Genomic DNA, 16,988 nt, shown 5'->3' on the forward strand with positions numbered 1-16,988 from the left:
CTTGAAAGGCAAAATTCCACCAGGTGAGCGATTCAGGCTCCTGGGAACCTCTTGTTGTTGAGTGCACTGTAAATATAATGAAGCTTATTTTCAAAAATATTATGATAACTAGTTGGAGGGTGACTTGAACGAAGTACAGTCCAAGTTGATGGCTTCTAGAGAATCTGTAAATAACATTGTTGGTAAACTGGATCCTATTGAAGAGAATTTGAACAAGATTGGGGCCAAATCTAATGACATTTACAAACTACAGACTAACATCAGTAAGTATTGTAGGCATAAGTAATGATGGTCCTGGGTTAAAGCTGTTGTGGACATTACTGTGGCTTTTCTTGATTTGAAGACCACAGCAAAAATTGCTATTTATGTTTTTCATATGTTTGAGATCAACATGAAAAAAAAAAAACAATATGGAGTTAATTCATGAAAATCTTGTACTAAAATGAAAGTCATATGGAAACAATATGTTTTGCATATAAGGATGATATGATACATTTACAGAGGTTTACATTGTATGTTTTTATTATGATTTTGTTACAATGATGTACTTTAGGATTGTGTCCTACATTGTTGAGCTCTATTATTGCACCATGTTGACTTATATTTTTTCATGAGAAGATTCTGAAACCCTGACTTATTATTATAAGTGAAGTTTTTACATGAAAACAAAATTTAAAGCTCAGTTTTATTTCATTCTCATTCTATTTGCTAATCATGACAGTCATTACCGTTGATGTCGTATTCAAGCCACGGCCTTTCTGACTCCCAATCAGTGTCAAATCCTCTTTATTTTTCTTCTTTTTTCATATTCTTTTTTTCTTTCGGCCATAATAGAGACATTTTTTCTTTTTTTTCCCAGGCTGGGCATCATCATGATATTTCAAATTATCAGAAAGAGACATGGCTTGTTTACATTTTCATGTGATGGTTCCCTATATATTTCACACGACACCGCCATGTATATTGACTTTGTATCATGTGATTTCATTGGATGATATAATATCGAGCGACTAATCAAATTGCATCAAACAAATAAGAAAATCATTCCGCTGTAGTATGAATAATTTCCGGACATTCGGGCTGACGGTAAGAGCGAAACTATTGGACCTATGCAAATATTACCGGACTGGTCCAGCAGTCTGGCACTTTCGTGAAGACTGTTAATCTTTGTTAAGGTCAATGTTATAGACTTCCAAGAATGAAACCTGGCTTCATTATAATTCATCTTTTTTAAATCTGTCTAATATTTTTTATTCCAAATTGAAGAAAATATATAGGACAACATGCTGTTGTGTATCTTATCGAAATGTATCATTTCGTCACCGTTGCATCATGATAGGTATTGTATAATGAGGTAGGTGTACCGTGGCAGCCCTATTTGCTTAGTACATCATCTACACGTCTAAAAAGAGTGATTTTTGTATGAGTTGAAAAACTATGTATTTGTGTGTCTTACAAGTATATGAATCAAACATATCATTCCAGAAAATAGGAAGAAAAACAAATGTTTTATGACCTATATGTTGTTGCATGGATTTATTAAAGCAATTTCATTTTTTTTTTTTTTTTTTTTTTTCATGATATCTTGAAAAATTTATCTTTATTATAAATTGATATGTAAGTTTTCAGTTTCTTTCATTTAATTTCTTTCCAGTAATTGCACATTGCAAAAACATTGATATTTAATACTGAATTTGCTGTTTTTATTTTTTTTTTCAACAAAAAATAAAATTTGATTTTACTTTATTCTGGTGCCTTTGTATGAAGAATTGAGAAAAGAAGCACCATTCAGTTCCATATTAAAAGCTGTATTAATGCTACACTATCTTCTAAACTTACTCAAACCTTGTTGTTAATGCATGTTTGAATGCATTTTATACATATTTTCAGCTAAGTATTCCAGTGAGAAAAAGGAGATGGAGAGAACTGTAAAGGAACATCAGAAGAATATAAAAAATGAATTTCAAGGTATCCCATTTTAAATTGTGAATGTACTTTAAATTTGACTTAGATTTGGGATTATTTAGTTAGCTTTTATATTTTTGCTATGACCGAAAACAATGTTGACAGATATATAAGAAATTAAAAGGAAATTTTTATGAAATGTGTTGTGACCATCAACCTTTAAGTATACATTTTTGAATTGTGCATTGAAGCCTATTTTTTCCATGAGCAAATTTGGTGCACATGTTTTTTTTTTTTTATCTCACATGGACCACCATAGTAGGAAGTCAGCTTTTTGGTCAAATGAAATGGCAATTTAGATTTAGCTTGGTCAACTTTCAAGAATTAATATTGAAGAAACTACATTTTCTTAATGTGGAACATTACAGGATTAAAGTCTGCAAAGATTTATTCAAACCTTTCACCATTGGTACCACCAGTATGTGTACTTCAGTGGATGTAAAAACTTAACATGTTTTTATAATTTTATTGAAAGTTGTTTTTGTTAGACGTTATATGCCAACAGATTTGGGTGGTATATTGGATTTACCTTGTCTGTCTTTTGGTCAATCAATCCAAATTTTGTCTCAAATTATGTCAACTCCTTATGGAGATTAAAAGATTGATTTTATATTATGGGATGTGGCTTATTATACATTGGGCAAATTGTTGTAAGTGATTTTGGTTGCTGTCTGATATCAGTTTTGCCATTTTCTTTGAAGGGAAAAATTAGGGTAAACCTAGCATGACAAAATATGCAAGTTCCTGTATCTAGCATTTTATTATATCATTTAACCATTTGAATTAAATACAGGTGAGGGTTCAAGCTCCCTGGAGCTTTTTGTTAAATACACTTTTTAAGATTGACAGTATTTCAACATTTTGAGGTAGTGATATATTTACATAATTTTCATTATGATTCAAATCGGACATGGGACATTTAGTAAAAAAAAAAGCATTTAAATTTTATTATCTGAAGTAATTTAATTTTGATGACTTATTTAAATTATTTTTTAAACTAAAATTGTCATAAATTTCTGAGAATGATGACACTTTTAGCTTACTAATTATAACAGGATCTGTTGAGGAATTGAAGAGGGTATTGGCAGAATTTCATGATAAAGTACAGGAAAGGGAAGACATGTTAAATCAGGTATTTATTTGTCTGGTTATAGTTATGTTTCTTTGTTCCAGGTGTGTAGAAGCATGCTTGCAGTTTGTGAGTTTGGAAGGACTTAAAAATTAGAAGTCACTGCTTCACTGCCAAGCAAGCTGCATATACATTGTATTTTAGTCAGTGATTTCCTTGTTTTAAAAGCAGCCCCAACCCTTTATTTTTGAGAAATTTTTGTCGTATTTCCAACACATTGGGAAAATATTTTGCCGGGGGACAGAAATGCATCATTTGCGGATCTGGAAGCGGAAACCAATTCCAAACTAACAAATATGTACTCCCAATATTTGTTGGATCACAACCTGCCAAAAAAAAAAAACAGTACACAGAAGAACAAAGCACTGGGCTGAGAAATCACATTTCAAGGAACATTTCACTGGCTTCTTTACCTGGTTTTTAAAAATATTATGCATGACAGTTGGGAATTTTCCTCCTTTGAGAAAAATATTTTTCATCATTTTGGGAAAAGTCTCCAATATTCATCTGCAATAAAAGGGTATCAAAATCACTGTTAGTAATGACTGGTTGACTATGTATGTCTGGTCTGATTATGGTGATTAGACTTCCTGCTTCTGTGTGTCAACACAATAAAAATCTGATTCAGAATGGTGGACTAGTACAAGCAGGATCTGTTGGGTTGATTAAACATTCTAAAACTCATTAAATATCTGTCATGTTCATAAGACTACAACCTGGCAATCAATCTTTCCAACTAAAATATACTCTATTAGCCCTTGTGTGTCTGTTATAAAGTTTGTGCTCCCTTAGTCTTCAGTGGCCTTGTATTTAAAAAGTATCTATAGTTATCCAGTTTGGTGTGTTTGGTTTAGCTTTTGCCTCTTTGACACATGCCCAGTTTCCATTTCCTTCTCTGATATATACAAGACTTAAGTGAATCAGGCAGTGAGTGGAACATGGTTTGAAAAAAAAACAGTATTATTTTAAATGCTTAATTTGACTATTTGCACCAATAGAATACAGGAAAACAGACAGATCTTCCTGTATAATTCACTGAAAATGGATGTTTTAAGGGCAGATAACTCTGACAAAAACCTTGTTTTTCAAACATTTTATTGAAAATTTCTGAGCAAATCCAGTGATAAAATAATGGTAATTTCAAATAGAGAATGCATCCTTGTGTGAAATTATATTATCAAATAGGTGGTTTTTTGGCATGCATGTTTCTGATTTTTCTTATTTTGTCTGATTCTTACAGAAACTTGTACTTGAATTTATTTTAGCCATAAATGAAGTCTTTTTTTTAGGGTAAACTGACTGCAGGAAGGTAATGTCATTTTTTTTTTCTCAGTTCAAACAACAGCATAAAGATTTAGAGAAAGATTGTGAGCAGTTGAACTTGAAGAAAAGTGAATTGCTCCTACATGTTGGCAAGCTAGAACAAGAGGCACAGGTGTGTATGTGTCTTTCATTATAATCTTGGTTGAAGATGTTCAGATCTTTACATGCTGGATAAATAATTAATAATTGGAAAACCTGTGTAGATTGTACTTGACTTTTCCTGCGGATAATATTTTGAACAAAAGAGCTTAGGTTGATGATCACATTCTTACTATTTTAAGAGCAGATAAAATTTTTGTGAAAAAACAATGTGATGCATGTGTACAGTCTAGCAGAACATTTTTTTTTAAATTTTGGCAGATAAGTTATTAGACATACTCTATAGCATGAAATTTTTTGTGAGGTTCTATTTTTCGCTATACTCAAAAGATCTGATGAATCAAGAAAATAAAAGCTCACCAAGTTTATGTTCCTGCAGTTATCTGCAGTAGACCGTATATATGAATGCAAAAAATAAAGACACCAAAATTTAATATCCAAATCATATAGCAAATGGCCAAATTTGGCCTTTGCGAAAACTACCCATAACAAGGTATTTGCATTATACATGTATTAGATTTATATATTGCACTGTAATGAATCAGTTACTCAATGTTCTTAAACCAATCAGTTCAGAAATACTCTTCTCCATGAGACTTAACACAACACAACATTATTCTTTTCAACTCTACATCAGTACATTTTTTTCTGTTTTTTTCTTAAAAGGATTTGAAGTAAATTGTAAAACAGTCGGATGTTTTCAAATATAACATTCATGAATAAGCTATCAAAATTGTTGCCTGTTTTAAAGATTTATTACCGTACCAGTGCACCTGGTCCATGCTCCCAGTTTTTAGTGGAGTCCGAGTTGCTCATTTGCTTTTTTTACTTTGTATGTATGATTTAAGTTACTTTGTGTTTTTTGTCGTGTATTTGTTTTCCATGTACCAGACATACACAGCAAAGAACACAAAGTAACTAAAATCATATGAATTTGTCCCTGGATTACATTCTTTTGATTACTGCTATAAACATGGTTCCCTTATTTTATTTAGTCACAAGATTTCTGTGGTTGATGTTATACTATTCTTGACTCTTTTTATTGTACTTTCAGGTCCATGATGATAATGTTACCAAAAGAAATGTTTTAATTGAACAGTTTTCTGACAAGTATGGATTTGAAGGTGAGTGTTGTGACTAATGGGTTCTTTGTTTTTAATTCACTTCATTTTAGTTAGCCTCTTGGCATAATTGAATAGTTTAAAGATGGACTTCTTCTTAAATAAGGTTACTTAACAAAAGAAGTCACCACATTATGCTTATCAATACATAGCACAGTTATATTGTAAATGTGCTATAATATAGTACTGGTGCAAATGTACTGTACCTTCAAATTCATAGCTTCATTTATTACAATGATAGAAAAAAGGATGGATGAAATGGAACAAATGCTCCAGCATATAACCTTAGTACAAAATAGTAAATACTCTCAGAGGTCATCAAAAGGTTCTCAACAAGTGTAAACACACCTTTGAGTAAGCTCTGAAAAGTATGAACAAGAAAAGTAGTAAAATCCATGGTAACAGAATGCTAACATTTCAAATTCAAACATAAAAGTAATATAATAACACAAGGCATTATCTCTTGTTGTACATACTCATTCTATGTATACAATACTTCTCAGAGCATTATTCTAAAAATGAACATTTAAAAGTACTATATTACTGTATGATAAATGATATTTCTTTCTATTAATTAGCATTTCTTATGCTTACACATGTATGTGCTTTTATATTTGAAGGGTTGGCTATGAATGTTTTACATTGTAATTGTTTCCTCTAGGTTTTAGTGGTTCTGAAATCACTGACGAGAAATACAGAAGTTTTATTGAGTGTGTTAGGAAAAAGTTGGAGGCTCTAGTAAATGAAGGAAAATCTCTTAAGGTAATGTTTATTGATAGTTTAAGATGGTATTTAGAAATACTGTATAATCTAACAGTTTTTCAGCAATCTAATTTTTGCAAAGGTAATTCAATCAATTGTCAATTAACCAATGGGAGATCAACTCCTTCATTGTATGTGCTATAATGAACAATCTTTAAATTGAATTTAAAGAGGGTGTCCATGGAAGACAAAAAATTTTCATCTATGAGAGATCACAAACTCATATTTTCTATAAAATGTTTGTTATTTATTGAAATGATCAGAATGAAATAAGTTACAAACTTTATTAAAGGGAAATAACTCTTTTTGTTTATAATTTTGTTGATTTATTATATATTCTGAGTCATTCACATTTGATACAAAAAATCCCTGTTCTTTCTGGCACCATAATGAATTAAACATTGCACTGGAACAAAAAAAAATTGGTAGGATTAAAATTACTCTGTACTTCCCCTGTCATACGATCTACCTGGTTTGTACGTTGTTTTTTTTTGTTTGGATTACATAAACGGCAGTGTTTGGGAATAGAGAGAGTCATGTACCATTTATCACATTCAAGTTTACAAATAACCCTTAAAAATCAGAACTTTTTAGAAAAAATGTTAAAGAATGGTCCATTGAAATTCCAAACAGTTAGAAAAAAGACACATTCTCAAAATTTTAATATCAATACTGAAAATGTATTTTGTAATATTTTTCCTTAAAATGCTTTAGAAAGTGGTTTGAAAAAGAACATGATAGCTTGAAATGATGTATTCCAAAATGAAAAATTCTCTGTTTTACTGTAACTATTTGTACTTGTTAAAATACAATAAATATTTCTTTATTTTCAGACTGATTATGAAGAGAAAGAGAAGAAAGTACAGAATAAAATAGATGAACTGAAAGAGAGTAAAACAAAATTAGAACAGAATGAACATATAAAGTCAAACCTAATGGTAAAATTAAAAATCTTTGGTTTCTTTTTTTATTATTTTTTTATAGGTACAATTTTTCATGGTAATGTTAAGATGTTCCCTGCTCATGTTCAGCCATTTTTGTCAGATTTTCGGACTTCTCTGGTTTTATCCATTTCATAGCTTAAATATATTTTGCTTAGTGACCCTCACTTTTCTTTTCATAATTTGATGAAACACACACCTTAAAATGTCATCAGAGAAGTTTTTATGAAACTCTTGTTATTTATTCTGTGTTTTAATAGATAAAACCTACTAAGACAATACTTATTTAAAGTCAAGAGAAATCCTTTTCCCGCCAGAACGGCAAATGCTAATTTCTTAAAAACAACACTGACCCATCAATTTTTTCTACCTATATTGTTCAAACATGAAAAGGGAAAAGCTTTTACCCTCCTTTGACAGCCAACATCCTTAAACTTCTGTATTAGTTGCATTCTTCATTTCTATAATTCTATGTTACCATTTAGGTTTTTATCAAAGAAAATTTCTGTTTTATCAAGTCTTTAATCTAGTGGTTCGAGTCATGCTCTGCTTCCCTCCTAAATGAAAAAAAAAAAATTGTACCCAACAATTCTCAAACAATGAAGTTTTCATAATAAATTTACACAAAACAAATGCCAAAAAGTGAACAACTTCATTTTAAAGGAAGAGAAACTTTTTTGTTTTTATTTTTTTTAAGGATGCAATTTCCACGCAAAAATGGTAAGATTTAAGACACAAATGTCACTAAACTTGAAAAATCATGTCTGCGAATATTCTTAACTTCATGGTAACTCCCAAAGTCTTGGCATTTCATGATGACCTAAACAGCAAAAAATAATCTCAGACTAAAGTGATTTTTTTAACTTTCGTGTTGCTTGGCCCATGTTATTAATACACATTTCATTGATGTGATATACAGTTAAATGTTTGGATGGTCCTTGATTTTTAGTTTGCTATTTTATGTCAGGTTGGTGAAATATTTTAACTGACTGTTATTTTTTTTTGTAGAAAGACAACAATGGTAAGATAAAGCAGATAAATCAGAAATTAAGCCAGGTTGATGCATCTGCTGGGAAACTTGATCAGCTGACCAAAGAACTGAAAAGAGCTGTAAGTTTACATAATAAAATGTTGACAAGAATTATACTGTTTACTTCTTATTGAAATTTTAACGAGACAGACAGAATTTACTTTTTTGTGGTAAAAAGGTATACAAATCCTTTTTTTTCCAAGATAAAAACATGTATGCAGGATTTTAAAAATCTTGCCAAAGACTGAAATTATGAGTTCAGGTCTTATACAAAAAAAACTATATATCTGTTTCCTGCTACCCTACCTACCTTATTTTTTGTACCTACCCTAAAACATTTTATGACCCTTTTGACTGAAGCATTGTTTAAAGCCTAGATTGTTTCCCCCTAACTCTATGAATTTTTTTTTTTAAACAAAAATGCTTTTCCTACCTATCTACCATATTTCGTTCATCCCGGTAGCAAGAAACCAGATAATTATTTCGTTGTTGTCCTTATCAGAAGGTTAAAACTATTAATTACATGGAGGTGTTAACATAGACAAGTGATTTCAGGAGCATGACCTTGAGTCAACAGAAGGAACAGTGGATATACCTAAAGTAAAACGGGAGATAGATCAGCTGACTAAAGATAAAGTGGAACTGGATAGCACAATCAGTCAACTTAGGTATGGTTTTGTAAGTTATGCCAGGTGTTTTTACAGTACAAGGTTTTTTTTTGTAAAGTTTTTCAGAGATATGTACATTTCCTTTTTATATGACTGCATTAAATTTGCAGTGGTAAAATGGTATGGCACTGTCATCGTCATCATCTTTGTTATCCTCACTGTCCATAGACGCTTGTTTTTTTTTTTGTGATAATTTCAATATTAGTAGATTTTTAAAAAAATTTCATCAAGGTTCCAAACCAAAAGGAAGGATGGTATAGATTTTGAGGGTTATAATCCCTACAGTATTAGAATTAGAGCCAAAAACGAGTATTTGGTATGATTTAACTATTAACTCCAGAAAAAACATATGGATATCTATGATATTGTTTCTCAATATTCTATTCCACTAGGGTCAGACTGATTGGTTTTGGGGTTAATACTTTTACTGTTCAGGAATGAGGGGTCAAAAAGGTGCCAGAAACAAGCTGTTCTTGAGACAATAACTTGACTATAAGTGAATGAATCTCTTTGATATTGTATTACAAGGTGCCATGCCACAAAAGGAAGCTACGATTGATTTGGGTGTTTGTGCATTCTGATGTACAGATATTTGGAATTATGCCATTGGTTTAAACAGGTGTGGTTTATTTCACTGCTTTTAATATATTAAGTGAAGTTTTAAATTTGTGCATTTTAAAGATATTTGAATACACAATGAAACATATTCAACTGTTAAAACTTTGACATGATGTAAGAAAAGACATTTTGTCCAAATTCACAAGCTGAAACTTATGAAAGTATCAATGAGACATTCCTCTGTACAAGTGCCTGTATTTTTATGTAATCAGATGGACTAGCTTTAACTGTCTTCAGTTTATAATTTTAACAGTTCAGAGATGAATCAGCTCCATTTAGAGTCCAGTGCCCAGGCCCAGTTGGATGTTCTGAAGAAAGACAAAGCTTCTAAAGAAGAAAACATCAGGAGATTGTAGGTTTACTAACCAAAATATTACAAATTGGTAGAAAGTGAAGAAAGCTTTTTTTCTCTCAAAAGAATGAAAAAAGACATTTTCATGCCATCTGTATTATATGAGTTTGGTTATATTGAGTGGGGGTATTCTTAGCAAAACATAGAGTGCAGCATCTTGTTTCACAGTTTTCTGATCAATCTACTTTTGCAGAGTCCTAACTTTGCAATCATTTAACCAAATTATATGAAATATTTCTCAGTGAAAATGTTTGCAGCAGCTTTTTTTTTGGCATTACAGGTTTTACCACGAAAATAGTTTATGGTACCAACAAGGGAAACCATGTACTTTACAAGTTCTAGTGGAAAATTGTAATCTGCCATTGCTGCAATGATATTTTTTTATCTTTTGTAGGAAAGCCAAACAAGAAGATACCATTAGTTATTTGTTGGGTCACATGCCAACCACCAATATAAGAACACAGATAGATGATTATATTGGGTATGTCGAAGTTAGAAATTTAGTGCATGCATATTTCAAGTGTATTAATTTTTGCATAATAGTAGTTAAAAGATAACGCCCATAAAAACTATTTTTCATTTTATGAAATACATGTAGCTATTCCTGTCAGAATCTGAAAATATTCACTGAACAGAAAATTCATGTATTTACTGTAGCATCCAGATCTGCACAAAATCATTGTTAGGCCAAATAAAAATAATTTATTGGTTTACAGGTCCTTTATTGTCTCTTTCAAGTATACCTCATTGTATCATCCTATCAATAAGATAAATCAAAACAGCACCTTCCTAATAATTTTTACTTCTTTTAAAAATGCACCTTTCATTGCTTTTTTGTGGCAATAATACATTGAGAAGTACCCTCATTGCCTTTCTGTGGCAACAAAAGAGTGAGAAGCACCCTCATTGTCTTTCTGTGGCACCCTCATTGCCTTTCCGTGGCAATGAAAGAGTAAGAAGCACTCTCAATGCCTTTCTGTAGCAACGGAAAACTGAGAGGCCCCTTCAATGCCTTTCTGTGGCAACAAAAAGTGAGAAGCCCCCTTAATGCCTTTCTGTGGCAATGAAAGAGTGAGAAGCCCCCTCAATGCTTTTCTGTGGCAATGAAAAGTCAGACGCCCCCTCATTGCCTTTCTGTGGCAACGAAAGAGTGAGCACCCTCATAGCCTTTCTTGGGCAATAAAACAGTGAAAAGAATACCTATTTCTATCATTGGTTTTTGTGACAATATGTCAGAGAACCAATAAATTGATCTTATGTGTGTGGGGCATCATCTGTAATTGTTTATTTCTGCAGTTGCTAAATACTGCATATTCTCTCAATTGAACATATTTTAGGATTATCAATTGTTCCAGTTATGAAAGGATGAGCTGTTTTATTATTAAAGGGACTATTTTCTCAGGAATCAATTTCACACTTTTTACTGTAACTGAAATAGCAAAAAATCAAAACAAATTATATTCCATAAAACACATTTTGTTCTATATGAACAAGTGTTAGTCACTGCTTCCATCTCATACATGCACCATATATTAGCGAATCGCTAGTTCGCATAGATTGGCGTAGAGCACATTTACCTGTAATGAATATATAAATTTATCATGTCAGGAAACAAACCGAGGGTGTTAAGAAATTAACCCAGGAGGTCCATCAAAACAAGACCTCATTATCTACTAAAGATGCAGAGAAGAAGATGATGAGGTAATGATAAAATCTACATAAGATTCTGTGTTCTTTAAGTTTACCTTTTGCAGAATTATTGATAGATCAAATTTAGTTGAAATGCACAATGGAAATATGGCAGTCAAAAATTGTCTATGGCATGCATGCTTCTGGTTACATGTAAATTGCTTTCAGTTGCTTTGTGGATTATTGAATATATTTGATACAAAAAAGATGGAAAAAAAAGAGTGCCACCCATTGCTTTCTTCTTTCACAGAAGGTTCTTAAACCCAACTTAAAAAGTAATGTTTTCCTGTATTCTAGACTGCTCTAATCTGTTGATTTTATTATTTTTAATTCAAGTGAGAGCTTAAGAAAAAAAGAAGAGGAATTAAAAAGTGAGTTATATTTCATAAGAAAAGTCAAGCAATGTAAGAAAGATAATGAATAATGGTCTGCTAGCTGCAAATATTTATACTGCGTAGTCCAAAGTAAAACATGGCCAGTTTTAGAACCAAATAGAGCATAAAGTAGTTCTGAAATTCAAAAAAATTTAAGTAGAAACTTGTAATTTTAATACACAAAGTGAGTAAATCTTATTTATTCCTTTTTACAAGCTTAATATATTTTGTGATGGGTGTTAATTAAATTTAAGAGAATTTCATATCTATATTAGTACAGTGAAATCAAACCATAAATAATCCCAAAACCTGTCTAGAAGGGGTTGGGTTAAGAGATATTTCACTCTAAAAGTCTAAAAACACCATTGTGTTGAATTAATGTGGTCATTTTTAATAAGAATATTGCATATTGATTAAATTGTACTTACAAAACTAATTGTTTTACTTGATTTTAATTCAGACCTGGAGGAGAAGATATTTAGTGTTTGTGGTAGTCAGGATTTTGACAGTGGACTACAATCCTTCAAAGATAAAATGTCACAGGCCCAAGAGTAAGTTTCTAAAAAAATAATATATACCCCCATGTTGACGGGCTACAATTATTTTATCCCCATTCAACAAGTAGGTGGTCTATTGGAATTACTTTTTCTGTCTATCCAACTGCATTTTGTCACAATTATCTCTGCTCTTATTGGATGAATTGAATTCAAAATTGGTGTGTGGCTACATACAGAGTGGCATGGGTTGTGTGCAATTTTGGGTGCTGTTTGATATTAACTTTGTGTTCTGTTGGACTTTACTCCTTGGATAATTAATCTGGTTCCCTGGTCAATATTGTAAGCAATCTTAGGATCACTGAAAATAAAGACTCAGGTCACCAGCGACGGATATGCATGATATATGAGTAAATTGCCGCTTATGAAATAAAGTAAAAACAAGTTGAAATTATCTAAATTAACTTATTTATTGTTAATTCGATAGGTAACCTAAGTAATTTGAAAGAAATATTTAAACGTTGCTTTTTTTAAATTTGAATATTAGAATGTATCAAATAAACAAAATAACCAATCAGCCAATCAAAAGATAGAAGACGTCACTGATGACCCAGGGTTATATTTGAGAGAAACTTGTGGAACGAAAATATTACCCAGGCTGCCAGATTACCATGGTTACTTGGATAATGAACATTCTAACACTCACAAATCTGATAATTGAAATATCTTTCAGACCATTTCTGTGGCTGTCAACATATTCAATCATTTTTTTTTATTATAGCACAAAGGGTTCTTTACTTGGAGCAGAACATTTCTTCAAGAAGTATGCTACAGACTTGGAGAAGGATGATCCATGCTGTCCACTCTGTCATCGTGAATTTGAAACAGATCAAGAAGTCAAAGAACTTGTCATTGAAGTGAGTTGATAACTGAATATCAGAAAAAATGGTAATACATGTATTCACTAATGTGTACATGTAGTTTCACATTTTTGTCCCCCCCCCCACACACACACACAAAGAGGGGTGAGGCTTAGAAATGCTTAGCATCCATACGCCAGTCATACCTTTATAGTGCTTTCCTGCCAACATTTCTTGGCAGATTTAGATTTATGTACACTGAATATTAATCACATTATCTAATCTATTTCAGCTAAAAAACAAATTAAGAATGGTACCCACAAAACTACAGAGGGCAGAAAAGGACCTTGACGAATTTAGCAAGAAGTATGATTCTATGATGCAACTCAAACCTCTGAAGGAAAATGTAAGAAATTAAGATGTATGTACATCATGTACATGTTCACTAAAATTTTAGGTCACATGAAAACTAGGAGCTCATTGTTCTTACTCTGAGACTACAGTATGGCAGATTGCTGAAAGATAAAACCTTATTGTTTTCAATCAGAAATAAAAGTATTTCATCAAAATTTAGATAATCTGACTGAAATTAAGGTTGTGCTAATTTTGACATATTTTAGCAATCTGTCTAAAAAGCTAAAATAAATTCAGCAGAATATTCTAAGCCTAAGTACGTTAGTTCTTTGCTAAGCATTTGCCAAAATTGTTTTATGAACACATTTTTTTTTGCTGCAATGCGGCAAAATTTTACTCCTGCTCAAATAAAACACCATACAATATATGGACATGAATTCAAGTGTTCCATGGATTGAAAAACAATTTTTGAAAAAAGATCTTTGACTTACTTAAATTCACAACAACAACAAAAACATACAGAATTGTCCAGGATAAAAGTCTATGTCCGGAGTGGTTCACAATTCATATTATATTAAGTTTTGATAGATAACAACACTAACAAACAGGGAGATACCAGAACTGAAGAGTAAGCTGAAGGTGCTGAATGAAGATATTGGTAATTTAAGGACTAAAATTGAGGAGGTGAATACCTTTTAAACCATACAATTTTCCCAATTGTCAGAGTTGTTTCCACCTGTTATGATTTCTAAATGACTTTGTGATGAAAGGGTTTTTTATCATTTGGAAGTGCAAGAATGCATCCAAATTTAATGTAGGATCCAGTGATTTTAGCCTTTGTGTAATATAGTAATAAAATCTTGTAAGTTACTTTTTAAAGTACCTGTATTCATATTTTGCTAGGAAATTAATTGAGGTTACATTCCAGACCTTCAATTGCCTTTCCAGCTTCATGAAAGAAATAAATTCAATATAAATTTTATAATGAAACAGAAACTGAATTTTATTGAAAAACTCAAGCTTTTATTGCAATATGGGAAGTAATGCGCACAAATAAAATGTTGTAAAAACAATTGTTTTAATTTTTTGTTCTGTTTCCAGAAAGAAGAAGATCTTCTGACAAAGGAAGGAGATGAAGAAATGGCCAAGCAAGTACAACCGGATGTTGTACAGATTGATCGTTATCTAGGGGAGGTAACACAGTTAGATAAAAAGATAACTGCACAACAATCTACTCTTACAGGTGGAGGTATGAAAAAAATGGTATAAACCGATTCCAAAAGAATTGTTGGTATAAAAGTTTTTGTGACAATTTAAAAACATCCATGAATTTCAAAATGTATACTTATGAAATAGAACTGAAATTGCATCAAATAAGTTTTCAATGAGAAAATTTGGAAAATACTCCTTTATGGTGTTTCACAAACAAAAAACTTCTGTGGCATTTCTTCCTCTTGAAGTGCATGGTAAATCTTCAGTGTTACTGTAAAAGACTTTAATTTGTGGATACCAGTTTTCGTGAGTTAGGAAGGAAACAGAAGTTCATGGACTTTTGAATTCGTGGTTTTGAAGTATTCTGTATAAACATCAATAGAAATATCCTTATTGTTGGGAACCAAATTTCATGGTTTCGCCTACCCATGAAAACCATGAAAATGGGTACCCCACCAAAAATAGTACTTTCACAGTATTAATTCAGTTTGTATTTGTTTTTTTTTTTAATTCCTAATTTAGGTTCAGACAGAACTTTACAAGAAGTTATAAATGAGAAAGATGACCTTCAGATGAAAGTGTAAGTAATGTCTAATATTCTGGGATGTTTTTGAGAAAGATTACCTGTAGATGGAACTGTGAGTAATGTCTAACATTATGGGATGTTTTTGAGAAAGGAGACCTTCAGATGAAAGTGTAAGTAATGTCCAATATTCTGGGATGTTTTTGAGAAAGATGACCTTCAGATGAAAGTGTAAGTAATGTCCGATATTCTGGGATGTTTTTGAGAAAGATGACCTTCAGATGAAAGTGTAAGTAATGTCCAATATTCTGGGATGTTTAGTTCTCATCACTGTTAAATGGTGAAAATCTATCCAGCAAGTGTAATATCTTTCTAACTGTTTTTTTTTGGTTCTTAGGTCAAATTTGTTGAAAATAAGTGATGGAGGAGGGAAATTATTTTTTATGTTTATTGTCTTAAAAACTGATTATGGATCTTCTTACATTAGTTACAGCTTTTCTTGTTCTTATTTCACTGACATGGTAATTCAAGTAGGTAATAAGGAACTTTAAAAAGTGACTGGGAAGGGCCTTTAGGAACAGGAAATTAAATTAATTAGGCTGAAAAAAGGGGTGGTATCTTTACCTTGGAATACTGATTTATGAAATTCTGAAGTTTAACTGAGGATTCTTCAATTTGTATCAGGATTCTTCAATTTGTATCAGGCTTTCCATTTCAGATTTATGGAACTATAAAGACACGCCCCCCCTCCTTTTCCAAAAAAAAACCAAACAAAAAACAACAACAAAGGACAGGGATAACATGTCATAGACCAGAAGTATTACTTCTCCCCATTATAGTGATTATTGTGTCTGTTTGTCTGTCACCACCTTTTCATTACAGTTATGGCAGAAGCTTTATATATGTATGCTATATTGTGGGATTTAATATCAGTCTGAAGTGACATTAACTTCCTGTTTGATGACTTATTTTTTGACCATATATTATCTTTCGGGAGCTTTGTACACAGTTATTCTACTTGATTTGATTTTAAATTGATAGAGATACCATCACAAAGAACCTAGACAGGATGAGACAGAAAATTAATGACCATTCCGAGGAGCTTGCACGTTTAAAAAGCAAGATTAATTCACTAAAAGAAGAGAAGCTGCAGATTGACAGTGATTTACAACATAGATACAAGCTAGAAGAAGACAAAGCTAAGCTTCTCAGTGAAAATGATCAAATTGAAGTAGAAATACAGGTTAGTTTTTCTAACTTAAAGTAAACCTGACTCAATTAGTCAAAATAATTGAATTATTTTTTAATGTATCTTTCATATGGAAGCATGAAAAAATCTTAAAAGTATACCAAGAATAAGTAAATGTGCCATAAAAGTATCAATTTTATACCTTTAACAAGTGGAGGGTATATTGGTATCACCTTGTCCGTCTGTCAATATTTTGTGTCATTTATCTCTGCTCATTTTTTATCT

General features: G+C 31.6%; 1 protein-coding gene across 2 annotated transcripts in view; it reads left to right on the top strand.

Annotated features, from left to right (window-relative positions):
* LOC148605628 (DNA repair protein RAD50.L-like) overlaps window positions 1-16,988 on the top strand; it is a 44,766-nt gene that overhangs the window by 16,045 nt on the left and 11,733 nt on the right. For both annotated transcript variants that reach the window (XM_088548078.1, XM_088548079.1), the window contains exons 9-28: window positions 113-263; window positions 1,891-1,968; window positions 3,021-3,097; window positions 4,428-4,529; window positions 5,571-5,640; window positions 6,299-6,399; window positions 7,233-7,337; window positions 8,349-8,450; window positions 8,926-9,038; window positions 9,910-10,008; window positions 10,403-10,489; window positions 11,617-11,709; window positions 12,034-12,068; window positions 12,532-12,622; window positions 13,347-13,482; window positions 13,718-13,831; window positions 14,368-14,463; window positions 14,881-15,028; window positions 15,514-15,571; window positions 16,556-16,757. In XM_088548078.1, the coding sequence (XP_088404204.1) occupies window positions 113-263; window positions 1,891-1,968; window positions 3,021-3,097; window positions 4,428-4,529; window positions 5,571-5,640; window positions 6,299-6,399; window positions 7,233-7,337; window positions 8,349-8,450; window positions 8,926-9,038; window positions 9,910-10,008; window positions 10,403-10,489; window positions 11,617-11,709; window positions 12,034-12,068; window positions 12,532-12,622; window positions 13,347-13,482; window positions 13,718-13,831; window positions 14,368-14,463; window positions 14,881-15,028; window positions 15,514-15,571; window positions 16,556-16,757 (2,058 nt within the window). The remainder of the gene's footprint in view (window positions 1-112; window positions 264-1,890; window positions 1,969-3,020; window positions 3,098-4,427; window positions 4,530-5,570; window positions 5,641-6,298; window positions 6,400-7,232; window positions 7,338-8,348; window positions 8,451-8,925; window positions 9,039-9,909; window positions 10,009-10,402; window positions 10,490-11,616; window positions 11,710-12,033; window positions 12,069-12,531; window positions 12,623-13,346; window positions 13,483-13,717; window positions 13,832-14,367; window positions 14,464-14,880; window positions 15,029-15,513; window positions 15,572-16,555; window positions 16,758-16,988) is intronic.

Source organism: Perna viridis, chromosome 10 (assembly GCF_037379345.1).
Source record: "Perna viridis isolate PV_CMFRI_1.1 ecotype Kerala chromosome 10, ASM3737934v1, whole genome shotgun sequence".
Classification (NCBI taxonomy): Eukaryota; Metazoa; Mollusca; class Bivalvia; order Mytilida; family Mytilidae; genus Perna; species Perna viridis.